The 17094-nt window shown below is 42.2% G+C and overlaps 1 protein-coding gene across 2 annotated transcripts in view; it reads left to right on the forward strand.

The window, feature by feature from the left end:
* RFTN2 (raftlin family member 2) overlaps positions 1–17094 on the forward strand; it is a 65882-nt gene that overhangs the window by 45423 nt on the left and 3365 nt on the right. For both annotated transcript variants that reach the window (XM_055398969.2, XM_055398970.2), the window contains exon 9: positions 8624–8702. In XM_055398969.2, the coding sequence (XP_055254944.1) occupies positions 8624–8702 (79 nt within the window). The remainder of the gene's footprint in view (positions 1–8623; positions 8703–17094) is intronic.

Genomic DNA, 17094 nt, shown 5'->3' on the forward strand with positions numbered 1-17094 from the left:
ATGGTCTGTTGGTAGTAGCTGCCCAAACACCATAAAAACAAAGATTCTAATACCAGGATCAGCAGAAGAATGTAATCAGTTAGTGAGCATGTGTCTGCTATGAGCATTGAAAGTGGAAGTATGAAGATCGCAAAATAGTTCCTCTTTCTGGAAACCATGCACAAAGCAGAGTCAGCAAAGTGCAGGTCAGAGGTTAAAGCGTCTGCCTGCAATTCGGGAGACCTGGGTTCGATCCCTGGGTTGGGAAGATCCCCTGAAGGAAATGGCAACCCACTCCAGTATTCTTGCCTGGAGAATCCCATGGATGGAGGAGCCTGGTGGACTACAGTCCATGGGGTCGCAAAGAGTCGGACACGACTGAGCGACGTCACTCACTCACTCAAGTACATGTGAATGAATTCCTAAAGACCTCTCCTAATTTAAAACTCATGGATCTAACAAAAAAATGTAGGCCCACACAGATATAGAGAATGAGCTAGTGGATACCAGTATGGAGAGGGGAGGGAGGAGTATTAAATAGAGATAGGTGATTAAGAAATACAAACTACTATGTATAAAATAAATAAATTGTGAGGATACATTGTACATCGCAAGGAATATAGCCAATATTTTATAATAATTATAAATGGAGTATAAACTTTTAAAATTGTGAATCACTGTGTTATATACCTGAAACTTATGTAATATTGTACATCAATTCAGTTCAGTTCAGTTCAGTCGCCTAGTCGTGTCTGACTCTTTGCGACTCCATGAATCACAGCACACCTGGCCTCCCTGTCCATCACCAACTCCCGGAGTTTACCCAAACTCATGTCCATCGAGTCAGTGATGCCATCCAGCCATCTCATTCTCTGTCGTCCCCTTTTCCTCCTGCCCCCAATCCTTCCCAGCATCAGGGTCTTTTCCAATGAGTCAACTCTTTGCCTGAGGTGGCCACAGTATTGGAGTTTCAGCTTCAGCATCATTCCTTCCAATGAACACCCAGGACTGATCTCCTTTATGATGGACTGGTTGGGTCTCCTTGCAGCCCAAAGGACTCTCAAGAGTCTTCTCCAGCACCACACTTCAAAAGCATCAATTCTTTGGCGCTCAGCTTTCTTTATAGTCCAACTCTCACATCCATATATGACTACTGGAAAAACCATAGCCTTGACTAGACGGACCTTTGTTGACAAATAACATAATTATAAAAACACTATGTAATTACCACTGGACAAGACAGTAGCACCCTAGAACTACCCCATCATACCCACTCCCTTCATGCAGAGGTAACATGACCCCAACTTTTAGGATAATCACGTCCTTCTTTTGCCTAATAGTCTTACCACTCATGTTTGTATCCCTAAATAAACAATTTAGTTTTGCTTGTTTGAATTTTATAAAAATGGAATTATATTTATACTTTCATGGGCTTCCCTGGTGGCTCAAATGATAAAGAATCCACCTGCAATGCAGGAGACTCAGGTTCGATCCCTGGGTCGGGAAGATCTCCTGAGAAGGGAATGGCTACCCACTGCAGTATTCTTACCTGGAGAATTCTATGGACAGAGGAGCCTGGCAGGCTATAGTCCATGGGGTCGCAAAGAGTCAGACACCACTGAATGACAAACACTGTCACTTTCTTCCTAGTCTTTCACATGTTGCTTCTTTCACTTAGCACTGTAAGAGTTAGCCACAATTCCACTGTAAGAGTTGTGTGTAGGTGTTCATTTATCCATCTTGCTGCTGATGCTTTGGTTGCTTTCAGGTGTTGGCTGTGACAAGCATGCTGTTTCAAACCTGAGCACATATTCCCAAGTTTCTCAAGGGTGTAGACCAGGAAGTGGAATTCCTGGGTCACAGGGCATTTCTTTAGCTTTCTAGATATAAATACAGAACTCTTTTCAAGTAGAATGTTGTGGCTTACTCTCCCACCAGCAGAACATGAAAATTCCCATTGCTCCAACAAAAAAATATTGTCATATTTTTAAATTTTGCCATTCTGGTGATTATATATATAGCGTGATCTCAGTGTGGTTTTAGTTTGTACTTACCTAATTGCTACTAAAATTGAGCTCATTTTCATACATTTCTTGACCACTGAGATTTTTCTTTTGTCAAGTACCTGTTTAAATCTTTTGCCCACATTTAAAATTGTATTTATAGGAGTGTTTAAATGTATATTGGATGAGGCTTTTTATTTGTTATTTGTATGTTGTGAAGGTCTCCCTAATTCTGTCTGAGGCTTGTCATTTTTACTCTTTATGGATGTCTTTGTTTTAAGGGTTTTTTTTTTTGTTTATAATATTTATTTATTTGACTGCACCAGGTCTTAGTTGTGGCATGGGGGATTTTCTCCCTGATCAGGGATCAAATCCAGGCCCTCTGCACGGAAAGCTTTGCACAAATTGAGTTATTTTTCTTAGTTTAGTTCATGAGATTTTCTGTTATCAGGAAGCTAGTCTTTTTTTTGATTGTCTGTTGACACCATAGCAAACCTCCCTCCCTTAAAATAACCAAGTAGAGAGTCTTCTTTTTGTTTTCCTATGAAATGCATAGAAGAAGTCAGGAAAGGGAGAAGGAAACGTTTACTGAGCATCTGCTATGCTCCAGGGTCTGTGCTAAGAACTTTACATCCTCCACTGGTGTTCTTAGAACCATCTTTGTTTTACAGAAGAGAAACAGGTGGCTCAGAAAGATAGGACGACTTCATCAGTGTCACATAACTAGTAAGCAATAAAGCTGGGATGCAAACCCAGGGTCAGTATGACTCTAAAGCCATACATGCTGTTTCTCCCAGACTCCACTGCCTGTCTGTTAAACACATCACAAAGAAATAATGTGTCCGGATATTGTGTAGTACAAAGTTGTAGAACTGGTTGAACACGTTTCTCCCCCTTCTGTGTTCTGGCTGTCTGCCTGTACTGTCAATACAATCCCTGGCTCACTCTCCCCAGATCCCACACTCTTGTCTGCCCACATTAGAAGATGAGCTTACTACCAAGGCAGAGAGAAGAAGCCCTTGTCCAAGGGACAGCAGCAGTTCTGGGGGCTTCTCTTGCCTCTCCCAGGTCCACACCTGTCCTCTGACCTTTGCTTAAACCTGGGTGTGACCCCAGAACTGACTCAGCCTTCATACTTTCACTTTGTTTCAACTGGTTTCTTCTGGTCAAACACCTGGACCTGACCTTGCTTCTCCCACTAGTTTCACTTTTCCAGTCAGCCTCACTGATTTGACCTTCGCTTTTCTTCCTTCAGTGTGGCCCAGGGTCAGATCCTACCTAGGCTTTGGCCTCGGGTGTCCACTTTCCTGGACCTTATTCTGAACTGATGACCCTCCTTTCCCCTCTAGGCCCTTGTATCCATTAGCTCTGCTTTCCACCATTGCTGCAGGGAACCCAGCACCCCAGGCTGCCCTGGCTAACCTGTACCTCATGATGACAGTGGCACCAGGGAGCTATCTACTGCCCTCAGGAAGGAAGGACTAGCAGATGTTTTCACATCATCTTTGAAGACTATTCCCTTGAGCAGCTTATACATGCAGTCTATGTGTGTGTGTGTGTTAGTCACTCAGTTGTGTCCTATTCTTTGCAACCCCGGGGACTGTAGACTTCCAGACTCCTCTGTCCATGGAAATCCCCAGGCAAGAATGCTGGAGTGGGTTGCCATTCCCTTCTCCAGGGAACCTTCCTGATCCAGGAATCGAATATAGGTCTCCTGCATTGTAGGCAAATTCTTTACTGTCTGAATCCCCAGGGAAGCCCCTACTTGCAGTCTATACTCTTCACCAAAGCAGGTTGTGCCATAACTTTTACAGAATTTATGTGGAAATCAAGCATTTTCCAAAGGTTGCATTGATTTTCTATTACATCAAAGCATGACCATCCATTCAGTTCAGTTCAGTTTAGTCACTCAGTCGTGTCCGACTCTTTGCGACCCCATGAATCTCAGCATGCCAGGCCTCCCTGTCCATCACCAATTCCCGGAGTTCACTCAAACTCATGTCCATTGAGTCGGTGTTGCCATCCAGCCATCTCATGCTCTGTCGTCCCCTTCTCCTCCTGCCCCCAATCCCTCCCAGCATCAGGATCTTTTCCAGTGAGTCAACTCTTCGCATGAGGTGGCCAAAGTATTGGAGTTTCAGCTTTAGCATCAGTCCTTCCAATGAACACCCAGGATTGATCTCCTTTAGAATGGACTGGTTGGATCTCCTTGCAGTCCAAGGGACTCTCAAGAGTCTTCTCCAACACCACAGTTCCCAAAAGCATCAATTCTTCGGTGATCAGCTTTCTTCACAGTCCAACTCTCACATCCATACATGACCACGGGAAAAACCATAGCCTTGACTAGATGGACCTTGGTTGGCAAAGTAATGTGTCTGCTTTTTTAATATGCTGTCTAGGTTGGTCATAACTTTCCTTCCAAGGAGTAAGCGTCTTTTAATTTCATGGCTGCAATCAGCATCTGCAGTGATTTTGGAGCCCAAAAAAATAAAGTCTGACACTGTTTCCACTGTTTTTCCATCTATTTCCCATGAAGTGATGGGACCAGATGCCATGATCTTTGTTTTCTGAATGTTGAGCTTCAAGCCAACCTTTACACTCTCCTCTTTCACTTTCCTCAAGAGGCTTTTGAGTTCCTCTTCACTTTCTGCCATAAGGGTGGTGTCATCTGCATATCTGAGGTTATTGATATTTCTCCTGGCAATCTTGATTCCAGCTTGTGCTTCTTCCAGCCCAGCCTTCCTCATGATGTACTCTGCATAGAAGTTAAATAAGCAAAGTGACAATATACAGCTTTGACGCACTCCTTTTCCATTTGGAACCAGTCTGTTGTTCCATGTACAATTCTGACTGTTGCTTCCTGACCTGCATACAGGTTTCTCAAGAGGCAGGTCAGGTGGTCTGGAATTCCCATCTCTTTCAGAATGTTCCACAGTTTATTGTGATCCACACAGTCAAAGGCTTTGGCATAGTCAATGAAGCAGAAATAGATGTTTTTCTGGAACTCTCTTGCTTTCTCCATGATTCAGCGGATGTTGGCAATTTGATCTCTGAGCCTCTGCCTTTTACCTGCTTGAACATCTGGGAGTTCACGGTTCACATTTTGCTGAAGCCTGGCTTGGAGAATTTTGAGCATGACTTTACTAGCATGTGAGATGAGTGCAATTGTGCGGTAGTTTGAGCATTCTTTGGCATTGCCTTTCTTTGGGATTGGAATGAAGACTGATCTTTTCCAGTCCTGTGGCTACTGCTGAGTTTTCCAAATTTGCTGGCATATTGAGTGCAGCACTTTCACAGCATCATTTTTCAGGATTTGAAATAGCTCAACTGAAATTCCATCACCTCCACTAGCTTTGTTCGTAGTGATGCTTTCTAAGGCCCACTTGACTTCACATTCCAAGATGTCTGACTCTAGGTCAGTGATCACGTTATCGTGACTATCTTGGTCGTGAAGATCTTTTTTGTACAGTTCTTCTGTGTATTCTTGCCACCTCTTCTTAATATCTTCTGCTTCTGTTAGGTCCATACCATTTCTGTCCTTTATCGAGCCCATCTTTGCATGAAATGTTCCCTTGGAATCTCTAATTTTCTTGAAGAGATCTCTTGTCTTTCCCATTCTGTTGTTTTCCTCTATTTCTTTGCATTGATCACTAAAACCCATTAATAACCCTCTAAAAGAGAATCCAAAAGTTCTTAACTCTCCCAGAAAAGTACTAAGTTACTCAGTTAAATAATAGTACTTTCTGGGTAAAAAAATTTCTGTAAGGAATAGCAGGTGTAGGCTCTGTCCAGGAACTTCCAGGAGAGCATCTGAAGATCTCTCTGATCCCATAATGACTTTACCAGTCAAATCCTTTCAGAAACCTGTGCTACAGAGCAAATGTCCTATCTAAGCTCAGTAAACAGAGTTACCTCTGGAGCTCCTGAAGACTCTGAGGGACTCACTTGCCCTGTCAAACAGCTGTCCCTTTGTATGGTTTCAGACCTCTTTCCCTTTCATTCTACGATGATTACCATTCTCCAAACCAAAAGTCATTCCACATCTCACCAATGTTCTTGAAAATAGCAGGGAATCTTCCAGACCCAGGAATCAAAGCTGTATCTCTTACATCTCCTGTATTGGCAGGCAGGTTCTTTACCACTGGCACCACCTGGGAAGCCCAAAAATAGCAAGACTTTTTTTTTTTTAACAGAAAGCAGTTTGTTTCATGTAACTAATTAATTTTTGGCTGTTCTGGGTCTTTGTTGCTTTGTGTGGGCTTTCTCTAGTTGCAGTGAACAGGAGCTACTCCTCATGGCCATGAAACGGTTTCTCATTGCAATGGCTTCTCCTGTTGAGGAGCACAGGCTCTAGCGCACAGGCTCAGTAGTTGTGGCACTTGGGCTTAGCTGCTTTGAGGCATGTGGAATCCTCTTGGCCCAGGGATCAAACCCATGACCTCTGCTTTGGCAGGTGGATTTCCATCCACAGTGCCACCAGGGACGTCCCAGCAGGACCTATTTTAAATTAGAATGTCCTTTAGAAAACCAGAGACAGGGAGGTCTCAGGCATATTTCAAATTAAGTCTAACTCCAAGGACCTCCCAAGAGATGGGAAAATACTAATCTTCCAAAGTCTTACCTGGGCAACCAAAGACTGTCCTTTGAGTACTGCCTTTAAGATAGGCAGCCTTTGAGTAACTGTCTCCTCACTTACTGTTTTACCCCATTCATAAAGGTTGAGAAGCCTGCTGTCGGACAAACATCACACCCTAGTACGCTCAGATTTGCCCCATCCTATAATCTTTTGGGAAAAACTCATCAAGGGTCACCCCCAGCCCCTACCCGGGGGCTCCAGGAGGCTTTTGGGACCATCTTCTTCTAAAGCCACTGCCCTTTCCAGTATTCTCCCTGCCGCTCAAATAGCCAGCCTGTTCTGTGCACCGCCAGTCCCTTCCTGTCTCATGCTGACGTCTCAAGATGACTCAAGCTGTTCCCCAAAGCTAGGAGATATTTCACATCATGTCTTTTTTTCAAAGATAAAGTCAAACTAAAATAAGATTAGACTAAAAGCAGTCTTTAATTAAAAAAAGAAGCAATCTCTTATTACCACTTTGTGGGAAGATTTGCTCTTTCTCAAAATTCAACAGTATCAGTAAGTTTGGGATTTTCAAATTGTGTGGGGTTGACCACTAGGGCCAGAGTTTCAATGTTTCATTTGTTTTCCAAAAAAAAGAGCTCAGCATAAAATGCAGCTAATAGTGAGGTTTTGTTGGGGTTTTTTGCATAATAAAAGTCGTAACTGAGCAACATTAGCTACAGACACTCCTCCCCATAAATCCATGGAGACTCTGTGAAAAGCATTTCAGAGAAATCCAAACCCCAAGTAGTCTTTGGCAAGGGGTAATTTGCCATGATGGTAGTTAAATAAGGAGAATATTGAGTAGCTGACTACAAAGAAGCATCTGAAAGAAAATGAAACTAGCTGTGGCTCAAGTCCCTCAATGGCAAATGTATATAAATTTCTCACACGTGGCAGTCCAAACTGGTCTCTTTCTTTCATAAGACAAATTTGACAATGCATACCAAGGAGCTTAAATCATACCCTTTTGGCCTAATAATCCCACGCCTGTGAATTTATCTCAAGGAAATAAGTCATAAAGAATAAAGAAAACTATACATATTTCTTAGCAGCATTATTTATAATTAGCAGAAAGCCGGAAGCAACCTAATTTTCCAGTAATAATGGAAAGGCTTAGTACATTTTGGTATCTTAATTCTTTGGGATATCATGCAGCTATTAAGAATATGATCATAATGTACAAACAAGAAAAGAGATAAGTATAGAAAACAATGCAAATATGCAGTGGTTATAGACATGCAGAAATATGCACGTTGATAAGGAATAAGAGGGAAGACAATGAGATGAAACCAAGTATGTTAGCACAGTGAGATTACAAGTTTTAAACATTAAGAATTTCTTTTATTATAAGGACTGTCAGGCAAGTATGTTTCTTGGTGCTTGTCTCATCACAACAATGATTTGGGGCAATGGACGTTAAAGCCCTCAGCGTGTCACAGCTCTCGGGACTTGAACAAACCATGTCATAGCTCTTTGACACATTACAGCTCTAATTTATTTAGAAGATAGCAGGAGAATTCATCCTCAAAGAAGAGAAGAGAGTGGAGGAGTGCGGGGGGTGGGGTGGGGGGTGGGGGTGGGAAGTAGAGAGAAAGAGCATCGCATGTGGGAGAGAGCCCTTTGGCTCCTCTTTTTATATGTTTTTTTCTTCCCCCTGGGCCTGCCCTATGCAAATTGGGCTTAGTCAGGAGTGCTGTTCTACCTGCAGTCCTCACTCCGGTCCTCAGACCTTCCTTTGACCTTCCTCTGTTCTATTTTCGCGGGCTTTTCCCTTCCTTGTCTTTTAGCCACCACCATTTTGGACTCCTTTTCCCTATTCTACCTACCTAACAGGACCATATTTAGCTTTTAGGGATTTTTTTCCCTTGTTTTATCTGCTGCAACTTATATAGACTATTTCATAATTATTGTTGGATCAGAAGATTATTTTACAAAGAATACATGTGGAACATTCTAGCCAAGTGTGAAATATAGAGAATTATGAATTTAGAAATGCTAACGCTGTTGTTTTAATTTGCAGTGAGGGGAATCTGGCTACAAAGCAGGTTGTATTCCTTCAGAGACCAGTTATGTGGAGTTCAGCTGCTCAGACTCCAGAAGTGAGTAAAAGTGATGCTTTATGAACTGTTAAACTGAACCATTCAATCCTTAATCTCTCACTGTAATTCTAAATGGTGAACAGATGAAGAATTGGGAACTTGATAAGGAAACAGCCTTCTGAACCAACATATAACAAGGGAAATGTGCCAGCAAACAGGAACATGAGAAAGTTCTGAAGGAAATCAGAATATGACCCCAAAGTATGCCATTTGGGTGTAAGGATTACTATTTTGAGCTAAAGGCAATGAAACAGAACCTCTCCCTTTCTGACAAAAGCAGAGCATAAATTTTCCCTTTGCCTATGTGACAAAAATTTCCTTGTGTGAAGTTGCTTTCCCCTCCTGTACCAGAGATGACTCATCACTGGGAACAACACTTGTAGTCCCCACAACTTACTAAACTCTCTCTTGCATTAGTTTCCCCAAATACTTGTGCTCATGTGTGCTCAGTCATGTCCAGACTCTTCGCAACACTGTGGACTGTAACCTGCCAGGCTCCTCTGTCCATGGGGATTCTCCAGGCAAGAATACTGGAGTGGGTTGCATTTCTTCCTCCGGGGAATCTTCCCGACTCAAGGATCAAACCTGGGTCTCCTGCACTGCAGGTGGATTGGATTCTTTACCACTAAGCCATCCCCAAATACTTAACTTCCCACAGTACACTGCCCCTAAAACCCCAAATCCCTTTTTATTTGTTTGGTCACTTCATCACAGTGTATCACCCTTTGTGAAATGAAAATCATCTCCCAGGTCTAACTGCCTCTTTGGGTTTTCACTTCTCTGTGCAGCCCTCGTGTGCATCCAAAATAACCTTTTCTCCTATTAATCTTTTTCTAGTTTAATTTGCAAGTCTGAAATGCTGAACCTAAGATGATAGAGAAAAAGATATTCCGCTCCTATAGTTATAAGCCTCATAAGTGAATGTGCCTGATATGACATATCTGTGCAATCTTGACTTCTGACGGCACTTTTGTATTGTCTCCTTAAGGTCATGTTTTTTCAGTTCTTTGCTGAAGGGCTCTGCTGAGTCTCAAGTCACCTTATTCTTACTAGACTCCTACTAGATGCACACTTAGAATAGAATCATTGAATGAAGCAATCTTAATTAAGGCCTAATTAATCTTAATTAATTAATACCTAACTTTCAAAAGAGGAAGTTTGCAAATGGACCAGAAAATTATTTAAAGTGATTCTGTATTATCAAGAAAGTAATGTTTTAGAAAACTTCAAAGTTTTTCTAAACTAGCAAAGCTATTAATAGGCTAACTGTATATGTAATTCAGCCATGCTGTTGTCTCACATTGATTTTGAACAGACTCCAGCTGGTCCCACAAGTAAGCAGGTAGAGGGGCTGTATGTGGATAGGACGATAACTCCCTTAGGAGGAGAGCAGAGTGATCAAGTTAACAAAGATTTCAGGAAGACTGAATTAGAGCCCACAGGTGAGCAGTGCCTTCTAGTCCTAGGGAGAATGGCTCAAGTTCATAAGAAATATTCTGTCAGACTTCCTGGCAGTCCGATGGTTAAGCCTCTGCCATTGCAGGGGGCACAGTTTCGATCCTTGGTCCCTGGTAGTAAGATCCCACAAGCTGTGCAGTGCCACCAAATAAATAAAGTATATTTTATAGAATATATATAATTCTGTCAAGAAAAAGCCAGGGTAGACCTATATAACGGAGAAGGCAATGGCAAGCCACTCCAGTACTCTTGCCTAGAAAATCCCACGGATGGAGGAGCCTGGTGGGCTGCAGTCTGTGGGGTCGCTAAGGGTCGGACACGACTGAGCGACTTCACTTTCACTTTTCACTTTCACACATTGGAGAAGGAAATGGCAACCCACTCCAGTGTTCTTGCCTGGAGAATCCCAGGGAAGGGGGAGCCTGGTGGGCTTCTGTCTATGGGGTCACACAGAGTCGGACACGACTGAAGTGACTTAGCAGCAGCAGCAGACCTATATAAAGAATGGCCAGAAAAAGTTTTTGTTCTTTCTCCTTCCCAAAATGAACTTTTCACCATGCTATAGCCTTCTCTTTTTCTTTTTTAAATGTTATGCAAATGGCCATCGTTTCTGAGAAAGATCAACAGAATTCACAGCCTAATAGGATTTTGACTAACTTGAGGGCTGTGTACTTAATGTTTGTGAAGATATAAGACCACATTCAGCTGCTTCACAGCCTCCTTTCTTAGGGTTATATCAATTCTGTGATTCCCTGAAAATAACTGAGCTTTTTGTTTAAATACCACTCAGTACTTGAGTGAACTCCGGGAGTTGGTGATGGACAGGGAGGCCTGGCGTGCTGTGATTCATGGGGTCGCGGAGAGTCGGACACGACTGAGCGACTGAACTGAACTGAACTGAACTGAACTCTAGTGACAGCTTTTCTTTGGGTAATCTTTATATTTATATCCATTGTAATCTAAAACTACTTCTTCATTTATTTAATAGTAAAGAAGTATATAAATGGTCAGTTTGGGACTTTCCTCACGGTCCAGGGGTTAAGACTGTGCACTGCCACTGCAGGAGGCATGGGTTCGGTCCCCAGTCAGAGAACTAACATCTCCTATGCTGTGTGGCACAGCCAAAAAAAAAACTTTTTTTTTTAATAAAAATTAAGTGGTCAGTTTGCATCTCTTAAAAGCCCAGCAATAACATATTTTATAACTTAGAATTCTACTTCTAAATGGATTGTTAGGGTCCGGAGTTGCCCTTCCCTCAAGGAACAGAGGACACTCACGATAATGCAAGACACACAGCGAGGTTTATTTGAAACCCGCTGCATCGGGCAGACACTTGGACCCCAGTTAGCTGGAAATAAACCTCGCTGTGTGTCTTGCATTATTGTGAGTCGCCCTTCCCTCAAAGGAACAGAGGACACTCACGATAATGCAAGACACACAGCAAGGTTTATTTCCAGCTAGCTGGGGTCCAAGTGTCTGCCCGACGCAGCGGGTTTCAACAAGGACCCCGAGCACTCAGAGCCAAGGGTTTATATAGCATTTTCAAATCATGATATTTCTAAATTACCTAACTCACAGATATTTTCCACACACACAGCTGTGCATATCTCTATCCTGGTGTCTTAACGAGATAAACTTATCAGACCTGTTTACCTGATTTTCAGTGTCGCAGCCGCCCACATTCTTGGTACTTAAGATTAACTTGTCTCCCAGGTTTTATCTAGTTCTTCTTCCCTCAAGTCACATACTCAGTAAAAATGGTTTTTCCAGCCTCTAAGATGGCCGTTCTTATGCTAACCCATTTTTACAGGATTTAGTATTTTTTCCTTTGACAAATGTTTGATTTTCCTAGCAGGAACCTCAGGATATTGAGATTATTTCAGGGCAGAACATATAAGTGGTTCAATCTGGAGCTAAAGTATCTAATAACTATAACAGAAAATCAACTTGTAAATACATTTTATTTTCATAGTGGAAATAATTTGTTATTTTATTTCAAGAAGGTAGTAGACTATCAGTATCACCACAGAGTTAATTTAGCATCTAATATGTATTTTGTAAAAGTTATACATTTATGCTGATGCTACTGCTGCTAAGTCACTTCAGTCGTGTCCGACTCTGTGCGACCCCATAGATGGAAGCCCACCAGACTCCCCTGTCCCTGGGATTCTCCAGGCAAGAACACTGGAGTGGGTTGCCATTTCCTTCTCCAATGTGTGAAAGTGAAAAGTGAAAGTGAAGTCGCTCAGTCGTGTCCGACCCTTAGCGACCCCACGGACTACAGCCAACCAGGCTCCTCCATCCATGGGATTTTCTAGGCAACAGTACTGGAGTGGCTTGCCATTGCCTTCTCCGATACGTTTATAACATGCCTTAAAAAAATTTCTTATATAGTTTAAAGACCATAATGGCACCATTCTTTGCTTGTACTGATTTGTTGATTTGTTGTTGGGAAGGGGTTGATGGGGGATTGCTTCATTTATACAGGTTTTCAAATAATTGTTCCAAAGGTGAAAATTGTTAGTCACTCAGTCCTGTCCATCTCTTTGTGACCCCACGGACTGTAGCCCATCAGGCTCCTTTGTCCATGGAATTCTCCAAGCAAGCATATTGGAGTGGAATGGGTCCCTTCTTCAGGGGATCTTCCCAACCCAGGGATTGAACCTGGGTCCCCTGCACTGCAAGTGAATTCTTTACCATCTGAGCTGCCAGGGAAGCCTTTTTCAAAGGTGTTTAGTTTTAAAAACAAGCTGGTGGAAATCTGAAACATTACAAACATTGCCTTATGATTGTCAAGGAGTTTTCAATAAAATGATAAATTTCATGGGCTGTTGGAAATTGAACTAGAGTTTAATCCTTGAAAAAAAATTTCTCTTTCTTTTACTGAGACTAATGTTAAGATATATAAAACTTCTTGTTTCAATTACACTCAACATGGAACAGTACTTTTATGATAAGCAAAGCCATTTCATGCCTCTGTTATAAGGGAGGGAATTGAGAATTGCATAATGAAGAAAACATATCATTGGAATTTTTTCTCCTGAAGTTATAAAGACCTTTACTTTTGGAATTTGTTTGTTTCACAGATGTTTTATACAATATTCTAGATAGCTTGAGAAATTTTAAAGTATAGTCAATATAAATTCAAATATTTATACTCCCAATTTCTGCCTCAATTTCTTTAAGCTATTGAGGCTTCCCAGGTAGCGCTAGTGGTAAAGAACCTGCATGCCAATGCAGGAGACAAGAAGGTTCAATTTCTGGGTTGGGAAGCTCCCATGGAGAGGGGAATGGCAACTCACTTCAGTATTCTTGCTTAGAGAATCCTATGGACAGAAGAAACTGGCAGACTACAATCCATAAGCCTGGATAGAGGAAAGTGGCAGGCTACAATCCTTTGCAACCATAGGGTCACAAAGAGTCAGACACGACTGAAGCAACCTAGCACTAGCACTAGCATTGAGAGATAGTTTGTTTTAGGAAAATCAGAAAACTTTTAAGAAAAAAAAAAGGAAAAAATCTTCATGAACGGGGGCTAAGCAAAGAGTTCTGACATATGACTCTAAAAGCATAATTCGTTTTAAAAAATTGATAAATTAGACTTTCAGTTCAGTTCAGTTCAGTCACTCAGTCATGTCCGACTCTCTGCGACCCCATGAATCACAGCACGCCAGGCCTCCCTGTCCATCACCAATTCCCGGAGTTCACTCAAACTCACGTCCATCGAGTCGGTGATGCCATCCAGCCATCTCATTCTCTGTCGTGCCCTTCTCCTCCTGCACCCAATCCTTCCTAGCATCAGAGTCTTTTGCAGCGAGTCAACTCATCGCATGAGGTGGCCAAAGTATTGGGGTTTCAGCTTTAGCATCAGTCCTTCCAATGAACACCCAGGATTGATCTCCTTTAGAATGGACTGGTTGGATCTCCTTGCAGTCCAAGGGACTCTCAAGAGTCTTCTCCAGCACCACAGTTCAAAAGCATCAATTCTTCGGTGATCAGCTTTCTTCACATCCATACATGACCACGGGAAAAACCATAGCCTTGACTAGACGGACCTTTGTTGGCAAAGTAATGTCTCTGCTTTTAAATATACTATCTAGGTTGGTCATAACTTTCCTTCCAAGGAGTAAGCGTCTTTTAATTTCATGGCTGCAATCAGCATCTGCAGTGATTAGACTTTATCAAAATTTAAACTTTTGCTTTGTGAATAACACTAAGAAAATAACAGTCACAGACTGGGAGGAAAAAAAACTTTGCAAATCACACATGTGACAAAAACCTTGTATCCATAAGCTATCTTAAAACTTAAAAAATAAGAAACAATGCAGTTTAAAAATAGTTAAAAGTCCTGAACCAATGAGGATATGTAGAAGAGACGTAAACACATAAAAAGACATTTAAATTATCGGTCAAGGGAAATGCAAATGAAAACCATGATGAAACCATACATCTACTGCTGCTAAGTCGCTTCAGTCGTGTCCGACTCTGTGTGACCCCATAGACGGCAGCCCACCAGGCTCCCCCGTCCCTGGGATTCTCCAGGCAAGAACACTGGAGTGGGTTGCCATTTCCTTCTCCAATCCACGAAAGTGAAAAGTGAAAGTGAAGTTGCTCAGTCATGTCCGACTCTCAGCGACCCCATGGACTGCAGCCTACCAGGCTCCTCCAGTCCATGGGATTTTCCATGCAAGAGTACTGGAGTGGGTTGCCATTGCTTTCTCTGATACATCTACTAGAAAGACTAAAATTAAAAAAACATCAACAATTCTAAGAACTATCGAGAATGAGGAGCAATCAAAACTATAAAACACTGCTGGTGGGAATGCCAGGTGGTACAACCACTCTGGAAAATGATTTGGCAGCTTTTTATCGGGTTAATCATGCACTTAGATATGACCCAGCAATTCCTCTCATGAGCATTTGCCCTAGAGAAAGAAAAACTTTTGTTTACACAAAAAGCTACACATAAAAGTTTGAATGTTCTATTCATCATCTCCCAAAACTGGAAACAATCCAAATGTCTTCAACAGATTTATGGATAAACAGCTGTGGTATTTCCACACAACGAAATACTACTTAGAAATAAAAACACATGCACTTTTTTTTGTTTGTTTTTGGCCACGCAGAATGTGGGATTTTAGTTCTCCAACCAGGATTAAATCCTGCGACCCCTGCAGTGGAAGCCCAGAGTCTTAACTGAACTGCCAGGGAAGTTCCCAAATACACTCTTGATAGCCACAATTACGTGGATTAAAGCAAGAGAGTTCCAGAAAAACATCTATTTCTGCTTCATTGACTACGCCAAAGCCTTTGACTGTGTGGATCGCAATAAACTGTGGAACATTCTGAAAGAGATGGAAATACCAGGCCACCTGACCTGCCTCTTGAGAAACCTGTATGCAGGTCAGGAAGCAACAGTCAGAACTGGACATGGAACAACAGACTGGTTCCAAATAGGAAAAGGAGTGTGTCAAAGTTGTATATCGTCACCCTGCTTATTTAACTTCTATGCAGAGTACATCATGAGGAACGCTGGGCTGGAAGAAGCACAAGCTGGAATCAAGATTGCCGGGAGAAATATCAATAACCTCAGATATGCAGATGACACCACCCTTATGGCAGAAAGTGAAGAGGAACTAAAGAGCCTCTTGATGAAAGTGAAAGAGGAGAGTGAAAAGGTTGGCTTGAAGCTCAACATTCAGAAAACAAAGATCATGGCATCTGGTCCCATCACTTCATGGGAAATAGATGGGGAAACAGTGGAAGCAGTGTCGTACTTTATTTTTTTGGGCTCCAAAATCACTGTGGATGCTGATTGCAGCCATGAAATTAAAAGACGCTTACTCCTTGGAAGGGAAGTTATGACCAGCCTAGATAGTATATTAAAAAGCAGAGACATTACTTTGCCAACCAAGGTCCGTCTAGTCAAGGCTATGGTTTTTCCAGTGGTCATGTATGGATGTGAAGAAAGCTGATCACCGAAGAATTGATGCTTTTGAAGTGTGGTGCTGGAGAAGACTCTTGAGAGTCCCTTGGACTGCAAGGAGATCCAACCAGTCCATTCTAAAGGAGATCAGTCCTGGGTGTTCATTGGAAGGACTGATGCTAAAGCTGAAACTCCAATACTTTGGCCACCTCATGCGATGAGTTGACTCACTGGAAAAGACTCTGATGCTGGGAAAGATTGGGGGCGGGAGGAGAAGGGGACGACAGAGAATGAGATGGCTGGATGGCATCACTGACTCGATGCACATGAGTTTGAGTGAACTCTGGGAGTTGGTGATGGACAGGGAGGCCTGGAGTGCTGTGATTCATGGGGTCACAAAGAATCAGACACGACTGAGTGACTGAACTTAACTGAACTCAACTAAGTATCATATCCTAAGTATGTGCACATGATCCAATATATGTCATGTTTTCAGTATTAAAGAAACTCCCGTAAGAAAATTTCATCAGATGTCTGAACATCAATTTTGTCTCCCTGAGCTCTGAACATGAAAGTTGTCTCCCTGAGCTCTCCTTCTACTGACTTAGATATCTTTGTTTGACTTGGGAAAACCATGTTCTTTTATTCTGAACCACACCAAGGGCATGGTCAGGCCTCAGTAATATTTCATAGTGAAAATATCTACAGTTTCTCAAACAGCCTGCAGAATGAGCTGGTCCTGTCGCTGAAAAATCCCACCATGTCAGGCAGAAGTTGTCTGTAGTAGGACAAGGAGAGGGGTCAACCCCACCTGGAAAGGCACCCCCCTTCTTCTAATATGATCTCTATCTGAATTATCTGTGCAGACTATTCCTATAAAAATGGGGGTGAGGTGGCCTCTAAGGCACTTTTTCTGCTGCTCAGATCCCAACAAATACCAGGATGAAAAATGGAAGCTTCAGGTGTATCTCTATCTGCTTTGTTCCCCAAAATATGATCTCAACAGGT

This window comes from Moschus berezovskii, chromosome 2, assembly GCF_049115385.1.
Source record: "Moschus berezovskii isolate FMDL1 chromosome 2, NW_MosBer_1.0, whole genome shotgun sequence".
Taxonomy (NCBI): domain Eukaryota; kingdom Metazoa; phylum Chordata; class Mammalia; order Artiodactyla; family Moschidae; genus Moschus; species Moschus berezovskii.